The 25,092-nt window shown below is 36.8% G+C and overlaps 2 protein-coding genes across 6 annotated transcripts in view; one reads left to right on the forward strand and one right to left on the reverse strand.

Annotated features, from left to right (window-relative positions):
- Positions 1–25,092, reverse strand: part of CTNNA3 (catenin alpha 3) — a 1,791,515-nt gene that overhangs the window by 995,787 nt on the left and 770,636 nt on the right. The window lies entirely within an intron of this gene.
- Positions 6,783–25,092, forward strand: part of LRRTM3 (leucine rich repeat transmembrane neuronal 3) — a 177,102-nt gene continuing 158,792 nt past the window's right edge. Inside the window, exons 1-2 of one of the 2 annotated variants that reach the window (XM_032252669.1) lie at positions 6,783–7,394; positions 7,729–9,260. In XM_032252669.1, coding sequence (XP_032108560.1) covers positions 7,391–7,394; positions 7,729–9,260 — 1,536 coding nt within the window. In that variant the 5' untranslated portion in view covers positions 6,783–7,390. The remainder of the gene's footprint in view (positions 7,395–7,728; positions 9,261–25,092) is intronic. The other variant, XM_032252668.1, reaches the window with a different exon arrangement.

Below are 25,092 nucleotides of genomic sequence, written 5' to 3' on the forward strand. Positions count from 1 at the left end.
TTGGCTAGATTTCCATATTCCCATATTTACCTTAGAAGTACCTTTGCAGGAAGTGACAGTGAGGAATGCAATAAAACCTGAGAACATGGATTGACATTGCAGCATAAATATATCTTCAGGTGAATGGGAGGGAGACATGTTGGAATGTCTCATTCACTAAATTTGCCTTTTCCCGGAAAGACACTGAGAGACCATTTTAATGGTCAGACTTGGAATATTCTTTATTCATTTATCTAAGTCAGAGATATTCACTCATAACCATATGTGACCAGACAGGGTTTTTTAATGGAGCCCTTAAAGCAAGCAGATGGAAATCAAGGATATTTCAGAGAAGTGTTAATGCTCTGATGAAGATCTGGATATAATTACAAATGTAGACATGCATATGAGTATTCTAACTAACTAGAAATGAAAAAAATCATTTTCACAGCTGTAGGGAACTCTACATTGGCATTCTGACAACCCTGTTATGTTTTTGGGTCACAAACATCAAGCTCTTTACAAAAGCTAAATCAAATGTATCTATTGGTGAAAGTACTTTATAAGCTAATACACAGAATATTGATGGTATAGGCTGTAGAATACATGGCTTTGGTATTAAAATTTGTGTAAAGGAAATATTGAGGAATGTTTCCTATAATATTAGAAAATTCTGATATGCCCTTGGTCATGCTGATGATCCTTGATAACCCTTAATATATTTTCATGGTCACAGAACCTATACAGAATCAAAGGAAAATTAATTTTCTCATAGATATTCTGATTCCAGAAATATCTGTAACAATTTATAAATATTGTACATGTACTTAAACATAAAGTATGAAAATGATTCCCAAATAAAAACCCTTAAAAGTGTGTAAGTCAGGTTTTATGAATCCCATTTTGCAGGTGAACAAACTGAGACCCTGAGAAGTTTGCCCAGAATCAGTTCCAAATTCTAAATGTCAACTGACATATGCAATAAACAGTATATGGGCTGAGTCCAAATGTTTTCTTACCTAGTCTTTTGGGTTTTTTTCTTTTTTTGAGATGGAGTCTCACTCTATTGCCCAGGCTGGAGTGTAATGGCACGATCTCGGCTCACCGCAACCTCTGTCTCTTGGGTTCAAGCAATTCTCCTGCCTCAGCCTCCTGAGGAGCTGGGATTACAGGCACGCACCACCCTGCCTGGCTAATTTTTGTATTTTTAGTAGAGATGGGGTTTCACCATGTTGGTCAGGCTGGTCTTGAACTTCTGACCTCGTGATCTGGCTTCCCAAAGTGCTGGGATTACAGGTATGAGCCAAGGCACCCAGGCCTTCCTTACCTAGTCTCTATGTAATCTTCCATTTCAATTTTAATCAAATCTTTTGGCTCTATTGCCCTTCAAGGCCATATGTAAAGATGTTGCCTATGTCTACGTCATTTGAATGGAAACCCATTTGTTATTGTTTGGGGGCTAATTTTGCAAATTATTTTATAACTTTCTGTTCAAAAAAACACCTTTAAAGCATTTAAAAATACATCATGGTGTTTTGAGGCTTATAATATTAAGAAAATATTTTCAAGAATTAAAGTCTAATGAAAGTGAATAAAAGTGAGAGCCAAATCCAGATATAATTCAAATGTGTTAAACTCTGCGTCTTGCTCCTAAAATATGACCCATGAAAACAGTTATGGCTTAACTAACCTTAGGGGTGCTTAGCCAATAAAGATGAGACATCTTTAATTTCCCTCTTTATTTCATACCACTTCTATTTCCTTAGAAAAGTTCTGTTGATTTTATTTAAAATATATCCAGAATCTAACCAATGCTCACCACTTCCATCACTAACATCCTGGCCCAAGCACCATCATCTATCTCCTGGATTGATATGGTAGCCTCCTACGGCGTCCCCTACTAAGAGTGATCATCTCAGTCAGTTTGTGCTGCTGTAACAAAAATACTATATACCAGCTGGTTTAAGCAGTAAACATTTATTTCTCACAGTTCTAATGGCTAAGGAGTCCAAAATGAAGGTACCAGAAGGCCTGATGTAAAGAGAGCCTGATTTCTGGCTTCCTAATAGCTGCCTTCTCTAATAGCAGAGAGAGAACAAGCAAACTCTCTCACGTCTGTCTCTTCTTATCCTTATAATCCCACTGATCTGTCATGAGGGATCCAATACCATGACCTAATTATCTCATAAAGGCTCTATCCCCAAATACCAGCACATTGGGAATTGGGGCTTCAATATATGAATTTGGGGGAGGGTAAATGAAAACATTCAATCCATAGCAATGATCCTTTTAATAGGTAAATTGATCATATATTAACTCTGCACAAAAATCTCCAGTTAGCTCCCCATTCTCTCCATAATAAAGCCAGTATTCTTACAATGTCATCCAAAGGCCTTCCACGACCTCCCTCTCCAGTTATTCAATCACTTGTTCTCTCCACTCTAGACTCATTGGCCTCCTTGCTGTTAATGGAACATATGATCTGCTTCCACGTTAGGCCTTTGCACTGGCCACTCCCCACATGTCTGTTTAAGTCTAACAAGCTCATCTCCTTCAATGTTTGCTCAGGCCAGTCTCTTAATGGCCCTAACCATCCAATTTGCAACTGCAACCCATCTCATACCTTGCACTCCCAATCTTCCTTATACTTTTCTTTTTTTCATAGTATGTATGATCTACTAATATACTGTGTATATTTTTAATTCTCTGTCTTACCACTTTAGAATGTAATCCTCACAAGGGCATAGGTCTTTATTTTGCACGCTAATGTATTCCCAGTGTCTGGAACAGAGTCTGGCACATAATGGGTATTCAAATTATGTATTTTTAAGATAAATAAAATATCTGAAGTCAACAACTGTTAAGATATCAGTACATCCTCTTTCAGTTATGAATTTCCAAGTTTATATCTGGCAATTCAGTTTCATATTGGAGGACTGAAATTTGGCAGTATTGCCAAACTGAGGTTTGATTTATTAACCCAATTTAAACAAAATATGTTTAGCTGTCTGAAGTACTATAAGCACAATAAAATAAAAAGTCTTTAGATATATGACACTATTTTTATAATTGCATAAATCATTAAGGCCTTAGATACATTGGGGATATTTAACTTGTCAGGTAGTTTATGGTTTGTTCTGTATGTAATATTAAGTGCAAAAGATGTTGCTAGTTGCTAAATACATAATGCAGTATAATTTGGCTTCTGCTGAAAGGCAAATCAGAAATAATCAGCTCACTATAGCCGACAAGTAAAAGGAGAAAAAAACTTTTGAAAAGTATACAGGCAAATTACTAAAATCTTTTAGAATACAACCTTTGCTTTGCTTTTTCAGGAACTGCTCTATGTATTTGCAGTAATTTCTGCAGTCTCAAGTATCCAGCATGGCTTAGAATTACATTATTTTGTTTTGAATTTCTCAGCTAGATTTATGGGTAATCTTCCCTCTTCAAACAATTTATTATCCTGAACCAGATCAGACCTGGTTGTGATGCTACCTTAAGGGCCAGTGCCAAGGTGGGGGCCATCCACAGTCCTGGAGGCTGATCCAATGCCAGAGTGGCTACTGATTACGTTGAGAAAGAGATTGATGGTCAGCATTTTTTCCTTAATATCGTTTTATTATGAACATTTTTCCTTGTCAATCAATATATTGCTATCAAAGCATTTTTATTGCAGCACATCATTCCTATCATGTAGTTTTTTCTTGTGGGTACATAGTAGGTGCATATATTTGTGGGGTACATGAGATGTTTTGATATAGGCATGCAATGTGTAATAATTAAGTCAGGATAAATGAGGTATACATGCCTCAAGCATTTATTCTTTGTGAAACAAACAATCCAGTTAGGCTTTTAGTTATTTTTAAATATACAATTAATTCATTATTGACTATAGTCTACCCTGTTGTGCTAGCCAATACTAGGTCTTATTCATTCACTTTAATATTTTGAACCCTTAATTGTTAGCATTAAGGGTACATTTCAATTATAAGTTCCAAAGGATAGGTGTAAAGTCAGAACTATGCAGTAAGATAAGATCAGAACCAAGATAACATAAAAGTCTCTGAAAACTAAGAGCAACATGTGTAACATGGCAGAGAATAATATTCACCATAAATAATCCAAGACTTTTCCCAGGAAAAGCAAAGTGAGAGCCCACATTCTCAGCGGGTTCCTCTGTTCTGTCACTGGGAAGTGAAGCATCATGAGCAAGAAGCACAAATTGATGGGTTCTTCACCCTCCTAGCTCTTGGGCAAAACAGATGTCTCAGTGATTATCCACCAAGACCCAGGGAGAGTGAGGAGAAATATCACAGCCTTTCAAGCAATGGAGGTCTGAGAGAGTAGTTATAAATATAATTCCTGTTTTTGAGAGATACACATTGTCAAGCCCATTTGGGATCTTAAATGATAAAGGTTCAGTATTATCCTTCTGTATTGAGCAAAGGGGAATAGTCAAAAGTATATTTACTGTTCTCATGAAATTTGTAGTTTAACCGTGAAGATAAGAGATATCTCCATGAAAAGTAAAGATCACTTGCTGATCAACTAAGTGTTCTCACTTTCTAGTTTTTGTCTTTGTATATACATCCTTTAAAAATACTTTCTCCAAAACTGTTTCCAGTCTCACTAACTGAGGAAATTTGCAGGACTCAATCCCATGTACAAATCTCCAACATTATATAATCAGTTATACCGTACCCATTGTATTTGTGACTCCCATAAAAATATATTTTTCCAATAAATATTTATTGCATATCTGCAGTGTACCAAGTGCTATTGTAGATATTGGAAAAAAGGAAGTAGATAAAACATTACCACTGTCCTCATGGAACTTACATCTCAGTATTATAAGTCTGCATATTCTCTCTTCCTACTAGGAGAAAACATTATTTTTAATCATTTCTTCACAGTGAGTTTCTTAGCCTTATTTCATCAGAGGCTATTGAAAAGCACACACTATTCCATCCCCCACCAGGATGAGAATCCTGGGAAAGGGATTGGGAAGTCTATCTTTTTAAGAAACTCACTGTGGGTTTCATATGCATTCACAGATTAGATAATTCCGGGGGAAAACACTGCCCTATGAAGAGCATACTGCCCAAGGAATTGGTAATATCCATATAATTTCATCTGTAGGACCTCTTTTGATTGTCATTACTAACCTCTACCAAAAATCTCATCCTTGGAGAATGTGAAAGCTCTCCACCGTTTTCCACAGCCAATTCACCTAACAAAAAATAACAAGGCAAACTTGTTCAAGAATACCATTATTTTTAAATAAAATGCCTCTACACGGCAGATGTTACTATGTTCTGCTTTGGGGATGAAAAGAACCAAACATTAATTACCAGTTATGGTCCATAGGACCACAAGATTTGCTTCAAAGATAAAATTCAGATGATGAACATAGAGGAAATTGTCTCTTCAAAGAAGGCAAGACTGAGTGAATCCACCATGTACAGTATTGAAAAATGCTCACTAAAGTTGTTTTTCATGAGTTAATGACAGTATAGTCAATATTCAGTATGTAATTCTAGCAAGTACAAAGTTAATATTATTTGAATGTGTAAAACACACTGTTCTAAGTAACATGCAGATATTAAAATGACTTAATTCTCAAAACACGAAGTGAGTTTTTGTTTTTATGTCCATTTTACAGATGAGAAAACTGATGCATAGAGAAGGTAAGTAAGCCACTTAAGGTAACATAGCTGGTAGATTGCAACCAGAGGTTGCAATCTAGGTGCCAAAAATCTATGCTCTTAATCACTAAACTGCCCTGTCTTAGTTTTTATGTTTCTTTAGGAGCCTCAGACCAAAAGAAGTTTAGACAATTCTAATAGAACAAGCAAGAATTTGTTGATTACAGCTTCCCTGCCCCAATCCTTTAAGTGGCCTCATTTTCACTGATTTATTTTTAAAATGAAGGTAACAATGCTATTGAATAGGATTGTCTAGTGGTTAGCAGTCCAGCAAAAGAGTGACTTGCTTCTGATGCTCAGCTCTGCCCTGCCAGTCACTTGCTTTATGACCTTAAGAAAGTTACCTCTCCAAGTCTGTTTCCTCATCTTTAAAATAGAGGTTATAATAGGACCTACATCATACTATTGTTTAAAGATAAAAAAAAAAGGTATCCCATTTAAAGCACTCCATAAATATTATTAGTGTAATAAATAGCAGTAACATCAATAAACTATGAACCAAATGATCTTGATTCGTATACTAACACTAAAAATGGTTTATTTCCCTTCTAATTAAAAGAAAATTACAACAACCAAAACAAGAAACCAAACCACAGCCATAAAACCAATTATATCTTCTGTGAGAACACTGGAGGTACTACTGGACACATTAATTCATTTCTCATCAGTCATCCCCTCTATTCCAAAATGTTTGTGTTCTAGCATCCTGACACCTTGCATAATATAATCACTGTGACTCCAAGAGGTCAAATGGGCAGGCAGTTAATGCTTCTCTGTGAAAAGCTCAATAATTCATTTTATAAATTTCCGTTTAAAGCCTACCTTGAGGTTAAGAAAAATTGACGTTCGGTCTATGAACTTAATGTCAAGCTCCAGAAAAACTCTGGGCAGCACCTGTTTAGCAATTAAGTGGACTCAGACAATAAAGACGTTGCCAAATTGTAAAACAAGACTTGGAAATCACAGAAAATGTTGCTAGTTATTGATTACGGTGACCATTCACTTCCTACTGAGCCACCCAAAAGAATCATTCATTTTCCAGCAGAGAGCCTGCTCATTTGCAAGATAAAAGAGAGACATTTCTGCACATGCCCATAATGTTCTTCACCACTGGGGGCAGCTTTACATAAGACTGCATTCACTGAAGCCAAAGCAACAGTCCGAGCAGCTTTCAGAATGACAGTCTGCAGAAGTGAGCTGAGCGTGTGCGCGGTACGGGGCTCTCCTGCCTTCTGGGCTCCAACGCAGCTCTGTGGCTGAACTGGGTGCTCACCACGGGAACTGCTGGGCGATGGAATACAGATGTGGCAGCTCAGGTAGCCCCACATTGCCTGGAGGAACATATCATGCTTTTCGATAAGAAGAAACTGTAGGAGCCAGTTTTTTTTTTTTTAACCGCCCCCCGCCACCCCCAAAAAACTGTAAAGATGCAAAAACGTAATATCCATGAAGATCCTATTACCTAGGAAGATTTTGATGTTTTGCTGTGAATGCGGTGTTGGGATTTATTTGTTCTTGGAGTGTTCTGCGTGGCTGGCAAAGAATAATGTTCCAAAATCGGTCCATCTCCCAAGGGGTCCAATTTTTCTTCCTGGGTGTCAGCAAGCCCTGACTCACTACAGTGCAGCTGACAGGGGCTGTCATGCAAGTGGCCCCTAAGCCAAAGCAAAAGACCTAAGGACGACCTTTGAACAATACAAAGGATGGGTATGTTTTGTCATTTTTCTTCTTTCCTTCTTAAAAACAAAAAACAAAAAACCTCTAGTCTGTGTAATAATTCTGCCTTAATTATTTTAGAGATTACCTTGCTCTGCTCTAAGACTATGAATTTATTTGCTTAGTGGACACATTTCCTTGTTTAACTATTAAAAAAAAAAAAGCACTAAAGACAGTTCTCTTTAATTACAAAGAGATTATTTGTGATGTTAAACGTTATCTAGATTTAAATTTAAAAAAATGAAAAATACATGCCTATTTTTGCTTGATTAAAGATTAATTCTTTTTTGGGGGGATAACTTTTCTAAGTTGTTTTTATTTCCAGGTTTCAATGTAATTAGGCTACTGAGCGGATCAGCTGTAGTACTGGTTATAGCCCCCACTGTCTTACTGACAATGCTTTCTTCTGCCGAACGAGGATGCCCTAAGGGCTGTAGGTGTGAAGGCAAAATGGTATATTGTGAATCTCAGAAATTACAGGAGATACCCTCAAGTATATCTGCTGGTTGCTTAGGTTTGTCCCTTCGCTATAACAGCCTTCAAAAACTTAAGTATAATCAATTTAAAGGGCTCAACCAGCTCACCTGGCTATACCTTGACCATAACCATATCAGCAATATTGACGAAAATGCTTTTAATGGAATACGCAGACTCAAAGAGCTGATTCTTAGTTCCAATAGAATCTCCTATTTTCTTAACAATACCTTCAGACCGGTGACAAATTTACGGAACTTGGATCTGTCCTATAATCAGCTGCATTCTCTGGGATCTGAACAGTTTCGGGGCTTGCGGAAGCTGCTGAGTTTACATTTACGGTCTAACTCCCTGAGAAACATCCCTGTGCGAATATTCCAAGACTGCCGCAACCTGGAACTTTTGGACCTGGGATATAACCGGATCCGAAGTTTAGCCAGGAATGTCTTTGCCGGCATGATCAGACTCAAAGAACTTCACCTGGAGCACAATCAATTTTCCAAGCTCAACCTGGCCCTTTTTCCAAGGTTGGTGAGCCTTCAGAACCTTTACTTGCAGTGGAATAAAATCAGTGTCATAGGACAGACCATGTCCTGGACCTGGAGCTCATTACAAAGGCTTGATTTATCAGGCAATGAGATCGAAGCTTTCAGTGGACCCAGTGTTTTCCAATGTGTCCCGAATCTGCAGCGCCTCAACCTGGATTCCAACAAGCTCACATTTATTGGTCAAGAGATTTTGGATTCTTGGATATCCCTCAATGACATCAGTCTTGCTGGGAATATATGGGAATGCAGCCGAAATATTTGCTCCCTTGTAAACTGGCTGAAAAGTTTTAAAGGTCTAAGGGAGAATACAATCATCTGTGCCAGTCCCAAAGAGCTGCAAGGAGTAAATGTGATCGACGCAGTGAAGAACTACAGCATCTGTGGCAAAAGTACTACAGAGAGGTTTGATCTGGCCAGGGCTCTCCCAAAGCCAACGTTTAAGCCTAAGCTCCCCAGGCCGAAGCATGAGAGCAAACCCCCTGTGCCCCCGACGGTGGGAGCCACAGAGCCCGGCCCAGAGACCGATGCTGACGCCGAGCACATCTCTTTCCATAAAATCATCGCGGGGAGCGTGGCGCTTTTCCTGTCCGTGCTTGTCATCCTGCTGGTTATCTACGTGTCATGGAAGCGGTACCCTGCGAGCATGAAGCAGCTGCAGCAGCGCTCCCTCATGCGAAGGCACAGGAAAAAGAAAAGACAGTCCCTAAAGCAAATGACTCCCAGCACCCAGGAATTTTACGTAGATTACAAACCCACCAACACGGAGACCAGCGAGATGCTGCTGAATGGGACGGGACCCTGCACCTATAGCAAATCAGGCTCCAGGGAGTGTGAGGTATGAACCATTGTGATAAAAAGCGCTCTTAAACGCTGGGAAATAAGTGGTGCTTTATTGAACTCTGGTGACTATAAAGGGAACACAATGCCCCCTCCCCTTCCCTCTCACTTTGCTGGCAAGGTCCTTCTCTGTCCGTTTTAGTGCATTCATAATACTGGTCATTTTCCTCTCATACATAATCAACCCATTGAAATTTAAATACCACAATCAATGTGAAGCTTTAACTCTGGTTTAATATAATGCCTATTGTATAAGACTCTTTATTGATTCCATTAATGTCGCATTTGTTTTAAGATAAAACTTCTTTCATAAGTAATCCCCCACATCTGCTGTTCCATTCCTGGTGGGACCAAATCTACAGTTATAGGAGCTTTGCAGCTCACTGGCAAATCAAAGAAAGAGGTGAATGATCCCAGGTGCTCAGAGCTTGAGCTGAATCTTGGAGATGACTCAGTTATGCGAACATTTTAAAGACAGGCAGAGCCTTTACACCAATGCCTGACTTAAAAAAGAAAACTGCAAGAAACTATCAAAAGATGGTGCTACGTTAAAGCAGCACCGTGAGCAGTTTCCAGGGGTGTCTGAATTACAGTAAGGCAAGCACAGGGACAAAGTGATGAAGGGTTAAAATACTGCAAGTAGACAACTGCAGAGTGTGAGATGATAAAAATATAAAGTTTTCGACTCCAAGCTTTGTCCCTGAAACCCATCCCTGTAAAATCAGACTTGAGGTTTCACTGTCAATTTCTTCTAGCCTGTGTGTTTCATAAATAAATAAATGAAATAACATTTAGAAGCCAGATTTCTCCACCACTCCTCACATTAGTTAGGGAGTTTTCAGATAAGGTTTATGAATGGGAAAGCAGCTTGCTACAGGCATGTGGTTGAGAGCTTACCAGAATTTCTCTTTCCAGTTTCTTCATAGACCCTAATGTAGTTAGCAGAATCATGAGCCCTGTCCTGTTCTGTTCAGGATTTGTCAGGCTGCCCTGTTGTGTTCCATTACATGTCCTGCACACACCAATCCCCTAATGACAGACACTTCATTCAGGTGTGTAAAGAAAACTCATTCCAAGACATGCTCTCTACCCACAGCCTCATTGAAAAGGATGACTTTCATAACACCTTAATAAATGTATAAAATAAATCTTAGAGGAAAAAAAACCAACACTATGACAATTCCCTGTTGCTTTTCTATTGCTGACATTACAGTGTCCCTGTGTTCATCTGTATTGTGAACTCATCCATCAGTACAATTCTGTACAGACCCTGTTGGCAATCTGCAAGCTGCATGCATGTTTTTATGTCATTGGTGAAAGTTTATTGACTGCAGCACGAATATCATAGCCTCTGTATTTGAGTAACTTGAACCACAGTCCATTAAGGTTTTAGAAAGATATTTTTAGTTTGTATTCTCTTTCATCCTCCAAAATGAACAGTTCTATTATAGAAGCAAATACCAGGAATTGCAACATTGAGGCTGTTTCATTTAATTTGGCTTGCCTACGTCTTTAACCATGTCCCTGTTCTCTCAAAACAGAATCACTGCAGCAAAGAAGAATAAGTGAATGACTATTTTTACTAATTTTTTTGTTTGTTTGTTTGGAGGTTTTTCATATGCTGAGAGGAAAAATCTAGGCAAGTCACCATGAAATAAAATTTTAAGGATGCCAGATTACTAAAATCACACTTCTATAAGCAATAAAGAAAAAGAAACATTTAAAGTAGATTTCTCAAGGTACTTTGATATTGATTAAATCTTACAATAGATGCCACTTCAGAAAAACATCATAGCTACAACGTTTACCCATGAATAACTGTTGAATATACATTTATTAATGACAAAAAGTCACATATTTTCAATTAATAATGCAGATAATTCCTTACAGCTTACTGAGTGACTGAGCTTACTGTGATGTTTTTTACTGAAGTTGTAATTTTACATTTTTTCATAAAGTATCAGTAAATACATATTCCATCTTAAAAAGAAATTTTCTTGGCTAGCCTCATTTTTATCTGTACTAAAGATGTTTGTATTAATGAAATGCAGTCTTAAAGTGAAAAAGACCATTTCTATTCTTTGAAGCTTCTGCCTTACCTGTGATGAATACCAAATATATTTAGGCACGGTATATTTATATTTTTAAATTATTGCAAATTCTCAATGCTGTGGTACTGGTAGTATATATAAAATATGCTTACTATATTGAAAAGTATTTCTAAAATTCAAAGCTACTTGACATATAAAATATGATATAAGACTAAATGAATGACCAATATTTTGAAAGCTGGTCACTTTTTAATGACTAACTTTACTTATTAACATAGTAATAGATAACTACCAAAATAAAATCCCTCAGGTGGTAAAACTCATTTTGATTTGGGACAGGAAATTATGCGGAAAAAGTTCTTTCTTCCTCCTTACTCTTTGAAAATGAAGCTTCTCTAGTTCTCAGTATCTTCTGAGCATAGATATATAATTCTTATAGATTACACAGTAACTAGTTTACCACTGTCAATTTTAAAAAGCCAACTGGCAAACGGTCTCCTGCTCAAAAGTTGTTGCCTCACTTCCATCCCATGGAACTTTCTGGCCTACATACCATAAATCTATTTGTATTTCAAGCTCATGCATATTAGATAAATGTGATCGATATTCATTTTTCTAGTGCATATTTACATAAAATATTGGACTCTCCTCAAAGGTGACAACAGTTTAAAAAAAAAAAAACCCAGCCTGACCTGTTGAACTATACAAGAGAACACAGAATACTTTGTTTTACCAAAACAGAGAAGAAATGGAATTTAGTCTAGAAACTGCATGTGGGTTTTTTCCATTTTTATTAACCCTAGTACACATAGTACTACCACAACATGAATAATCCCAGAGCCACAATCTTGTAAGCAATACTTATGTAAGATATATTCCATTTAAATGAGTTGGTATTTTCCAAGGATGTTGACATTACATCTTTTCAAAGAATTTAAACCATTTTTTTACTTGATTTGGTGAGTGAACTACCTAAGCAGACAGGCAATAAATTGTCTATCTATGGAGCAGCAGTGACCTCCAGTGGCTGGTTAGACTAATCACAGCTATTCACACACGTTTTAGCTTTTTATCCTGAATCCTTATGTAAATGTGGTTTACAACATATATTTTTTTGACTAGTATATCAGATTTGAATTTTATTTAGTTTGTTTCCCTGGGAAACATAATTATAATGCAATTTTTGAACGTTATACTTTTCATGTTGACTTTAATAATGCTGGAACAGAGGCGATAGAACTGGTACTGAGGGCTAGAAATAAGCGTCCAAAGATGCAAAGCGAGTAATAATGCAATAAGAATAGATAAGAAATACCTTAAAGTGCTTCTACTCATTGATGCTGGCTAAACATTTTGATATTTTTATTAAGTGGGTTAATATTTTTCATCAGCAAGATATTAACATGTAATTTAGGTAGGAAAAATAAATTTTAATATTAAATCAAAAGAGTCAGCATCAGTTATTTACTGGGCAGTAGTATGTCAAAGGTGTCAAGAGAAGGGGGCCTCCCCTTCTGGCTTTAGAACTCTCCAGTTTGCTGATTGTGCCAGTGACCTGTGCTTTGCCCCAGTGCTTTCTCCCCTCCCTCCCTCCCCCTTTTCAGCCAGCTGAACACTGGTTCTATTAGGCTCTCTGACAATGATGTTACAGTCTAAGAGGTGATGATTCATGGATAATGAAATTATGCTCTCCTTCTGGGGAAGGATAATGCAGAGTCAGATTCATGGATTTGGCAAGAGGTTTTTCGACGCTGTAGGTGCATGAAATATCTTTTCTTCCCTTGACATTTACCAAAATGAGAACTCAAATAGTTTATTTAAAGTGTGGATTAGACTGCATCAGAAATCAGCATCAGGTCATGAAGCCTAAGACAAAGTGAGTTCCAGACATGGCAAATAAGAATCGAGCCATGAGAAATAAAAAATTCCGAAACTGTGTTGCTTCATCTATTCCTTTTTGCTCCGGATCCTCATTAGACTCTAGATCTATAGCAAACCCATGGAGTTGTGCTATCCTCGTGTTCTCCTAGCTACCTACACTAAAAATCAGAGGCAGTTGGGAGGAACAATGAGCACAAAAGAATATCTAGGTAAATTTGAATGACATAAATTGCAACAGAAATAAAATGGATGGATGTTAGATACCTTGCGTCAAATAGCTCTAATGGAAAACTAATTAAAGAAATAATAACACACAGGTGAAAGTGATTGCTTTTCTAATAATAATGGCTTAGAGAATTGGACCCAAATTCTTTTAGCCTCCAAAAATTGGTGATGATTTTGGATAGTTGGGTAGAATATAATAAAAAAGTACAGAGAAAATCTAAATAAAAATAATTTGATTCTTTTTCACTTGAGGAAAATATCACAACCATGCATGGTAGAATATGGGCCTTAGAAATTAAGAACTAAATTCAAGTTACTCTGACACTTGCTAATCAAGTCATCTCAGGTAAATTTCCTGGCTTTTCTGAACTTGAAGTTTCCGTTATGTAAAATAGATGTGTACTATTGATGGCTCATGGTTATTGGGAGGACAAAATGTAAAAAGTGCTTTGTAAACTCTAAAATGGCAAATGCCTCTTTGTTTCAAAAAGCACTTAATGAGATACTCAGTAGGTTTTATTGTTCTGTGTTTGGCATGAGCCAAAAAGAAATCAGTAACCTCTATGATACAGAAACCCAAGCCCATTTGACATCATTATAAGTCTAGAACTTTGTCCTTGACCTTCTGTTTTCACATCGACACATCTTCTTCCACCCCATGTTATCTAAGTCTATGATGTTTACACTGATTATCACAATGTACCACAGACATATAGACACCGACCAGGGAACACGAAAACAAATATCTATCAAACTTATTGAAAATTCTAGTGTATTTCAAATCAGGTAATTAGAGCAAAGGCTTTCAATCAGGATGTTTACTTGTCCACTCCCTTTCTAGTATCTTTTTCATTCCTTGTTGACTTTACACTGGATCAATATAATGTTTATATGGCAACATGACATCATTATTGAGCAAAGTGTAATTGCACATAACTTGTTACTGTGGGATTAGCACACATTCCAGATATCAGTCACATGATATCTGCTCTGATGTTTCTCTCCCTGGCCACTCTAGTGGAAGACTGTGCCCAAGATCCTCTTAGTATAGAAATTACTATGGAGTTTATCAATTATAATTATTGAAAGATGACTGGATAAAAGGGCATAAATACACAGGAACTTTCTTTTATATGTCATTGCTTATGTAAAATTACATCATTAATTCATCAAAGAATGACCAAAAGCTTCCTCCGCTGGATGTAGCTGCTTTTACCAATATGAAGTATCAGGTGTATTTTCAAAATTTTTGTAATTTAAGAAGACACAGAGTGTTCCTCTCTGACAAGTGAGTTCCTATGGCATATATAAAGATCAGAGAGAGGATGATGGTTTTTTAAGGGGGAAAGCAGTTATAAGTTTTACTCCATTGTAACTTCATAGGGTCATAAATAGATGTTCTTGAGTTAGGGCTCCTGAATACGTGAGGAAAATTCCAGGAACACAGAAAGAACAGTAATATCTGGGACATCATGTAAGACTAAGAAAGTACAATGTGTTTTACAATTATACTTTCTAACAACAGAACTTCTATAAGCAATAATAATCCATTTTATTGGGGAAAAAAAGAAAAGGAGCTTCTATCTTATCCTTTTCAGCAAATGTTGTAATGGTAATAACTTTATTAACAATTCTCCATGTTTTATTTTTATTTTTAAGGATTCCCACTTTACTTCACAGGAATTTCCTTTATTCCTTTCTCTCATTCTTAAATTGTTGTTCTCCTTATTTGAAAGAGTCTCTAATTCCTATATCACCACAAAATGTCTTCCTTTATAACCCAACACAATTCAGTCATTCTGCTCAAAAGAGCAGTATTATCTCCAAAAGAAAAGTTACACACTACATTAAATATTAGGACATAAAACAAATTTAAAGCTAGCTGATACTTCTTTTTCCTCTACAATCTATAAAACACCTCTAAAGAACAGTCTGATTTTCAACTGAAGAAAGATTATATATAGTTGAATTACAGTCTGACAAAGTATTAAAGCTTCCTGTCTTCCTTCTTAATTAGCTAACTCCTAGAAAACAAAGTGTAGGACTTTATATATGAGAGTACTCAACTATATTTCACCAATCAGAAACACTCTTTCCAATAATCAGAATTTTGTCTTCTCAGGGGTAAAGTCCCTTTTTTTTTTTTTTTTTTTTTTTTTGCCTGGAGTATAAAATAACAAGCAAATACTACATTTAGCATGGGCAATATTTATTAAAGTTTCATCACATCAATTACATCTATTATCCTGGGTGGAAAATACATTTTGTCAGTAACGAGAAAACGGCATCAATCAAATGTAAATCCTTATTCAGCATTCTTGGTGCTAAGGTTTAATGAAGTGGTAGTAGAAGGAAAATGTTGTCAGACAGTGAAGCTATGGTATCATGAGGCTACACTACATTGAGTGGTATTCATAGCTTCAACTGGGTGGTCCTCATGTAGCTAAAAGAGTGGTCCTTGTCATTAATATTGATCTATGTGCTTTCTAAAAGAGAATATGCATACCAACAGAGCCTTTATATTGACTGTCTTCCTATAAGGTTCACTCATTAATCTTTGCTGCAGTCAACCAGAATCTCACAAGAGCTTTAAAGAAAACTTATAGAATAGATCATGTTGATATTGAAGATGTAGGGTAGCTTTAAAAATTCTGATAAATGCATAAGATTACAACAATGAAAACTCTCTAAGTTACAACAGTGAAAATAGTTATAACAGTGAGAACTCTAGGAAGTTTACCATAGTGAAAACTCTCCAAGAAGTTTAAAACTAACTCAGTACTTTAAGATTAGTGTTGGCATATAGTTGTCAATTTATGAAAGGGATTTTGCCCAATGTATACAAAATTTTAATGTGAAAGGTATAAATACTTGATTTGTGTACTGCCGTGTATCCAATGGAGGGTTAGGTAACATCATTGAATTATGATTAAAATGGAATATTTAAAGGTCTTTCTAATATGGCAGAGGACACATTATATAATTGTTTTGTATTTCCACCAAGCTAGAGATGTTGTACGTGCCTAGAAAAATATATATTTTTTTCCTATAAGGTGAACATTCAAATTTTATTACACACTTGTATGTGTATATATTTGGGTATAATTGAGCCCTTATTATGTACCAGGAATTTGTATATATTATCTAATGATCTGATAAAAAGCCTTTTATGCCTTTCATAAACTCAGATTTCCTTAACATTTACAAACACAGCCCTTTATATTGAGTCTGTCTTCCTATAAGTTTCACTCATTAATCCTATGCATTTTCACTTCTTTATAGGACTGACCTAAAATAATTTATACGCCACCCACAAAAGGCTTCTCAAAGCCAAATCATACATCCCCAGATCCCTTTAGGAAATAATTTCCAATGATTTACCATTAGAACATCCCTCCGCTAATTAAAGTCTAATCTGCTAGTATAGTGTTCCTTCTGACCTGTGGCACCCACTCCAGCCCATCTCATGTCATTCATTAAAAGGCAGCACGCATTTAGTCCTTTGGACTTAAGTAGTAAAATGTAAAAATCCACATATATTTTTATGGGCTTTACTCTGGTCACTTTTATGGTCTACCACACAGAGATGTGTGGGGTCTTTATTAGTTTACACTGAAATGCAAGAGCATTAAGCTAGATATAGATCAAAAGAAAAAGTCAAGATAGATTTAAAAATAGCCAAAAGCTCACATTATACATTTCTTAATGTTAAAAAAAATTCTCAAAGACGGAGATCCTATAATTCACTTTCTTGAAATCTAATTTACCCTCCTCCAAGTTCGCCATCATATTCCTAAATTTAAGCCTCACATTCCTTCTATTTTTCCATTTCTAATTTATTTTCCTGGTATTTTTTATTGTTGTTGTTTTGTTTTTGTGTTGTTTTCTGGCTTCAGATCTGTTCTCAATTCTTTGAGTGCACTGCTTTGCCTGTTTTTCTAGAATTCCCAATCAAATCTTGATCCTGCCAGAAAGTCACAGGGTCAGCTTCATGGTAGGAGTCATCGAACAGATGGACTAGATTTAACTCTACAGCGCAATCTAGTCAAGTCTGTGATACCTGCCTTGTGTCTTCTCAGCCTCCCGTTTCCACGTGTTTTCTCTATTTAGAAGTAGTATCCGTATTGAAATTCTTCCATTCAGTGGTGCCCAGAGCTTTCTTGGTTTCTTATGCCTTACCAAATGTCTGCTTCCCGATCGAGAGCAGTATTATTATCCCTTCCAAGGGCACTCACCTTGAAATAGACATAAAAGCCTTCAGCTAAAGGTAAGAAAGTCATATATTAAGAGCAGGCATAACCAGCCGGTTGGGGAAAGTGTTTCTGGGTGCAAAGAACTTTGCAAAGTACCCTGGAATCATCCTGTATTGATTCTTCAGTATTTTCCTAAAACATGAGTTTGGGCCTTTCCAAAGAAGCCAAGGCAGGGTAAATAATCCATGTTTCATTCAGTAAACTATATTTGAGACTTATTTTTTTCAGTGACTTGCAATTATACAAAGTCTTTCTCCTTAGATTTTTTTTTCATGGAGAGACAACTTTGTGTATTAGAAAGAACTTGGACTATAGATCCAGGAAGAAATAGTTTGAATTCTCTTTCTGGGATTTTATTAACTGTGAAATCTTGAGTCTTAACATCATCATCCTAACAAAAAAATGTGTAAAACAATGTAGTCATCATGAGATTGTTGAAAGAAGGCAAAGAATCAGCATTTGTTAAATATTTTTCCAGGTACATTTCATATATAATTTAATACTCATAAATTATATGAGTATTATAAGATCCTATGAAGATTCAATGAGATGATGTAGATAAAATCATTTAATACAAAGGTTGGCACATAATACTTTCTCCTTCCCTTCATTAGCTCCAACTGCTAAAAAATCTCAGTACCACAATGTGCTTTAATAGTCATATTACACTACCCACTTTTATTTTGAATAACAGACTCCCAGCGGACTTTCAACAGATAGAATCTAAGTTTCCATAAACTCAGGGGCATCTGGGCATGTAATTAATAGTGAAGAGCGATGGTGGTACATAAAACCAGCATCCTCAGCGTCCCAGCAAAGCCCAGCTACATCTCCACCTTTATTGCCACACGCTTTCCCATGCTCTACCACTGACAGGTTCTCAAAGTAGCCCATGCTTCCCTATCTCTGTGCTTTTGCTCAAGCAATTTCCTTTCTGAGAAATGCCTTTCCTCCCTCCCAAGTCCTCCTGTCAATTTCTGAGCCTTTCCATAATAGAATAGAATCTGAGATCCAACTCAGATTCTACTCACTCCAGATGTCTTCTTAATCTTGTCCTTTCCTCTTTTCTGTATTTTTTGGTGGAGGGATACATCTCACAGAGACTGCATCACAGTCTACCTTATGTTAGAGTTATTAATGGGTTTGTATCAGGATTTGAGGAAATGGATCATCTTTCTTTCTTCTTCCAATGGTGATTGATACAGTCTTTTATGCATGATAGATGTTGTTGAATTGGTTCTTCCAGTCATTATTATAAAGTTATTGTTGTAAAAAATCTACAGTAAATATTTCAACTCTGTGGAAACCTAATTGTATCAAACTCATATTTCTTTATGTAGTCAATATAAGCTTTTTTTAGTTTTAATTTAATATTGATTTTTCACTATATACACTCTTCTCATTTACCATTTAACGGGCTTCAAAAATTATAGTTGACCACTAAACAATGTGAGGGTTAAGGTAACAAATCCTCCCCTACAGTCAAAAATGCACATAAAATATTTTACTCCCCCAGAACTACTAATAGCATATTGTTGATCAGAAGACTTACTGATAATATAGTCATATTTAACCCATATTTTATATGTTATATATATCTTATACTGTATTTTATTATAAAGTAAGCTAGAAAAATAAAAATATTAAGAAAATCATAAGGAAAAGAAAATATATATATTATTTATTACTTGAAAGTGGATAATCATAAAGGTCTTCATCCTTCACATCTTCATGTTGATTAGGCTGATGGGGAGGAGAGAGAGAAGGTTGGTCTTGCTGTCTCAGAGTGGCAGGGTCACAAGATAATTCACATCTAAGTGGACTCATGCAGTTCAAACTCATATTGTTCAAATGTCAATCATATTCTTAGGAAAATATAGTTTTAAAAGATCATATTCTGATTTAAATTGCTTGCATGTTGTGAATAATCTACCAATTGTTTTTCCTGTGATATTTACCAAAGCTATGAACATTTGGAGGGTTATGTTAAGGGGAATAAGAGCTAAGAACAATTGAGACAAAGACATGATATTTAAGTCTAGCTGTGAATACACTTTGATTTTTGTAGAGTCTGGGTAGCCATCTTTTGTTTAAAAGCCACATATTTGTGATCTCTCCTTGTCTACCTTCTCCTGAGAAAGGTCCTTTGCTCTTTAGCTTGGATGTCTCCTTATCTCATCCTCAGTTCTGCAAGGATTCAGCTTTAGACACATTCTGAGGCCCCTCCTCTCTTACCCACACCAAGGGAATATCCTACTCCATGACAGAAACTAGGCCATTGACCTCTGATTATACACATTTCTAAAGTAACTACTCTACTGGAGACCTCCCACACCAGAAGCTGACAAGTGGTAATGCTGATTTTTTTGACCCGCTAAACACTGATCATGCAGAAGGCCTGTTAGATCATACAGAATGGAAGCATGTTCCCTTTTCTGAGTTTCTCTTTTCCCCCTTCTCTTCAGCCCCTTATTCCTTTGCACTAAATTTCTTTTTCTCTTTCTCATCTCCACCTAAAATTTCTTTCAATTTTTCTCTCTCTCCAACTTCTACTTGTAAGTCAATCTATACAGCTTGGATATATACCTTCAGACTGAGTTAAAAAGAAAATACTAATAGTTTTAACTCTCATGAAAGCAATAATTAAAGTAACACAGTATAATAATTTAATGTAAAAGGAAGGAAAAACTCTATTTGTATTCAACTGTTTTGTTCAGGCCTCTAAATAAGGATCTATAATTGCAGTTTAATTTTCGAAATAGAAATGACCTCCTTCCGAATATATTTTTAAGTTGCATTTTAATTAGAATTTGTAAGGTAGAGGAGACTCATAGACCATCCCATATCCCTTTTCATGTGAAGCATTTGTTAGGCTCTGGACCACGGTAACCTTTGTCATCCACAGAGTGGATTCCTTTTTGGAGCACATGTAATAAACAAATTGAAATGAAACTTCTCTTTAGTTATAAAAATTTGTAGTTACAAGGACTTTTGAGAGCCTTGCAGTCCATTTTTTTTAATCTTCTATATGAAATTTCAAACTAATTTCATTGTACTTGTAGCAATCTTCCCAGAACTGCAATCCCCAGGTTCTGTCTTTGTTATCCACTTTACGGTTTCACTGTGGTCACTGCTTCATTTTTTACCCCTTTATCCCTCTTGCTTAAGATACACCCAGTGGTTACTTAAATTTTTTTTCAATTCTTCTTTGTTTTCTTTCTTTTTAAAGAGGAACAAGTAAAATAATTAGTTAGGCTTTGTATTTGTTTTTCCTTTCAGTACTGGAATCTGCTTGGTCCAACTTAGGTGGAGAGCCCTGGGCTCCATAGCACATAGTTTGAAAAGATGGAAAACCATTGTTCTGAAATTCGCATTAATCTATTTTAGATTCAAAAATTCCTCAGCGGCTGAGTGTGGTGGGTGGCTCATACCTATAGTCCCAGCACTTTGGGAGGTCGAGGCAAGGAGGGTCACTTGAGACCGGTCTGGCAACATAGCAAGGCCTCATCTGTACAAAATAATGAAAAAAATTACCTGGGTGTGATGGCACATGCTTGTAGTTCTAGTTATTCAGGAAGCTGAGGTGGGAGGATTGCTTAAGCCAGGGAGGACACAGTGAGCTATGATTATATCATTGTACTCCAGCCTGAGCAACAGAGCAAGACCATGTCTCTTAAAAAAAAAAAAAAAAAAATTGGATGGAGTGTCTCATGATGACTGAATAAAAGAAGCCCAGTGGTTAACTAATATATAATTAATCATAGAAGCAGGAAGTTTCTGACAAAATGTATTCAGCAGCTTTAAAGATGAGACCCGTAAATTATATTTTCTGAGGTCAAATTTGCACATAACTTTCTGAACTATGACAATCTCCTCATATTCAGCTCAGTTTGAAGACCCAGCAGTGAACAAAAGTAATCAATGGCTAAATTATTCCCATTTTGTTGGCTCAGTTCACAGTGGTCCACTGATTGGTTTTAAAAAAAAAAAAAAAACCACAAACCTATCTGATCTTCAATTTGTATTTCAACTGTACCCAAGTGCAGATGCCATCTCTGGTAATATGACAAAACAGATTTCTGCTTCTAAATGTTCAGCATGCAGCCTGCAGTAACTATATTGTAGCTCAAAGTGCTGTAAAAAATGCAACGAGTTTGCAGAAGAATCATTTTAGAGTTAATTAAACCTTCTCCACCTGTAATTTAATAAAAAAAGAGAAAGCCCAACATACTCTTAAAGACGATGAGGGAAAGGCAGTTTAAGAAATAGAAGTCCTCTGTTTATCCAGGGAGGTACTTTACAAGGCAGACAGCTACGCCACAGTAGAGAGACAATATTTCCTCAGCTGAGTCGGTTAATTAAAATGCACAGTTACAACAGACTTTCTTAGAGCCTGCAGCTGAATGACCGAAGTCTCCATTTCACTCCAGTGTCACACAGAACGTGAAGAGGCAAACATACTGCCTGAACACAATTTGACTCACTAAAATCCAGCACTATAAACACAAAATACATTTCTCGAGTGCATTTTAAAAGACATATTATCAAGATTTATGACCTAAGGATAGAAATCATTTGCAAGTAGGCACTGCCAGGGGAATATCTTAGGTTCCTCTTAAGGTAGTTTTAAGTAAAATTTACAAATAAATCTTAAGGGTAGCATCCACTTTGAACGCAGGAATCTTCACCTCTTTCCTTTTAAATGTAAGGAATTTGAATCTGACAAACAGCCTGTCTGTTGCCAGAATTTATAAGTGATGTGAAAAAATCAAAGGCCACAAAAGCTATTTGTCAAATAAACTGCAGAACGCAATATCAGTCTGCAGGGCTCATTTGCAGAACTCATGATGAGCATGGGAGGAGGGGATGCTCACAGCTGCAGCCTTGACCGAACTGCCCGTGCCAGCCAGAATTCAAGCCGCGTGAGCTGAGTGTGGCTGAAAGAGGGAGCTCACAAATGAAATTTTAGAAGGCAAAAGCAGCAAAATGACAGAAGTGGTTCTTATATCCAAGTTTTTACTGTATCAGTACATCGGCATATACAGATGAATACCTGAAAAACCACTTTAATATAGATGGGTAGGCAGAGTTTTAAAGGTATTCAAATTAAGTCTGTTCATGGAAGACTAATTTTATTTCATGGTGTAGGAGGGAGATTGCAGACTTTGAGTCAACTAGACCTGAAGTTAAATAAACCTGGGGTGCAGTCTTAGTTAGCCTAGTAGCATGGCATGGCATCAGTTTCCTCATCTGTAAAATGGGAGCAATACTTCATGTTCCAGCGCTGTTGTTTTCAGGATAACTTGAGATAACATATGTTAGCAGGCACAGCAGGTGCTCAATAAAAGTTAGTTTTCTTCCGTCGCTTGCTAGATATTTTCGCAATGCAGCATGTTGATTCAAGTGGGGAAGTGGAAATTCTCACATTAAACACATAAATTTCCAAGTCTGCAATACATCAAAACTCATGAAATGTCCCTGTTGCTTACCAATCATTAAATCAAACCTGAAAAGGATCTACCACCAATTTGCAAGCCCTCTATTAATATCCTTTAACGGACTTGCTGTATTAAGTATTCTGCTGTAACAATGTTCTTTAGCAACACAACAGAAAAATTCTGCTGTTAGTATTGTGGGTTTTCTTCTAGTAATTCAACATAATTTCTATTTCAGAAACATTACTTGAGGAACTGGTTCCATTATCTTACAAATCTCTCTTTAAAACATTGCCATAGGCCGGGCGCGGTGGCTCACGCCTGTAATCCCAGCACTTTGGGAGGCCGAGGCGGGTGGATCATGAGGTCAAGAGATCGAGACCATCCTGGTCAACATGGTGAAACCCCGTCTCTACTAAAAATACAAAAAATTAGCTGGGCATGGTGGCACGTGCCTGTAATCCCAGCTACTCAGTAGGCTGAGGCAGGAGAATTGCCTGAACCCAGGAGGCGAAGGTTGCGGTGAGCCAAGATCATGCCATTGCACTCCAGCCTGGGTAACAAGAGTGAAACTCTGTCTCAAAAAAAAAAAAACAAAAAAACATTGCCATAATGTCTATCTTTCTCTCTCCCCTCCTCCCCGCCACTGTGTATGCATGTGTCTCTCTCTTTCCCTTTTTCTCCCTCTTCACTTTGTCATTCTCTCTTTCCTTTCTTTATCCCAAACATGGACATGTCACACCTTCCCATACTCAGCACTCACAAGAACATGCTATTGCTATTATAGTAAACCAAAATGGCCTGATAACTTAGTAACTACTACATTTCTAGTGTGAAATAATTTAGGCATTTGAAGAAAGAAAACACAATATCAGTATTGGTGTTTTTAAAAATTACAACTGAGTCTGTGAAATTAAGCAAAAACAAATTATTCAAAGATTTACAAAGGAAGATTTCCAATGGGTGTTTATTGAGCACCTATTATGTTAAGGCACACATGTTGATTTTTCTTTCTTCTCAGAGAAAACAAAATATAATAGAGGGCAGGAATATCATATATTACTAGGAAAGGCACTGAGTTATTTGACTGGTTTTGGAAATTTACTTCAGAAAGCATTAGATTTTCTCAAGAGACAAATTTGATACATGTCTTTCACTGGAGACATGAAAATAATTCATTCTTTTTAAAGACTTTGAAAAGAGCAGAGACGAAAAAAGCTAGAAGAGTTTCTAAATGACACCAGATCTGTGAAACGGTACATATTTAACACAAACCTCATAGCGCTGTTGTGTGGATCATTAGTTAATTAGTTAGTTAATGACTTTGAAGTGTTAAATCTTATTAGATTTTTTTTTTACACTTTAACACATGTGAGAGAGAAATTACTCTTAAATTAGAAACTGACTATACCATTCAAAAATATCATCTTTTTATGGTATATCTTCAAGATGCTCTTTCCTGTTCTGAATTTTTTTTTTTTTGGGAAGGAGTTTCGCTCTTGTTACCCAGGCTGGAGTGCAATGGCGCGATCTCGGCTCACCGCAACCTCCGCCTCCTGGGCTCAGGCATTTCCTCAGCCTCCTGAGTAGCTGGGATTACAGGCACGGGCCACCATGCCCAGCTAATTTTTTGTAGTTTTAGTAGAGACAGGGTTTCACCATGTTGACCAGGATGGTCTCGATCTCTTGACCTCGTGATCCACCCGCCTCGGCCCCCCAAAGTGCTGGGATTAGAGGCGTGAGCCACCGTGCCCAGCCCTGTTCTGAATTTTTTCCTGAAATCCTGGGAAGCCTATCTAGACACTGCTCCCAAATTATTGCCACCCACTCCCCCACCTTTTTTTTAGTATTAGCATTGGGTTCCAGTTAGCACTATGCCTTGAGAAACCCTCAGGGTGAAGTATTTTATATAACAATATAAAGATGTTATGTGGTAACAGTGGCATCAAGAATTAAACACGCTACTGAAATACAGTTTTGTACTT

Source organism: Sapajus apella, unplaced genomic scaffold (genome assembly GCF_009761245.1).
Source record: "Sapajus apella isolate SASKATOON/1434 unplaced genomic scaffold, GSC_monkey_1.0 scaffold78, whole genome shotgun sequence".
NCBI classification, from domain to species: domain Eukaryota; kingdom Metazoa; phylum Chordata; class Mammalia; order Primates; family Cebidae; genus Sapajus; species Sapajus apella.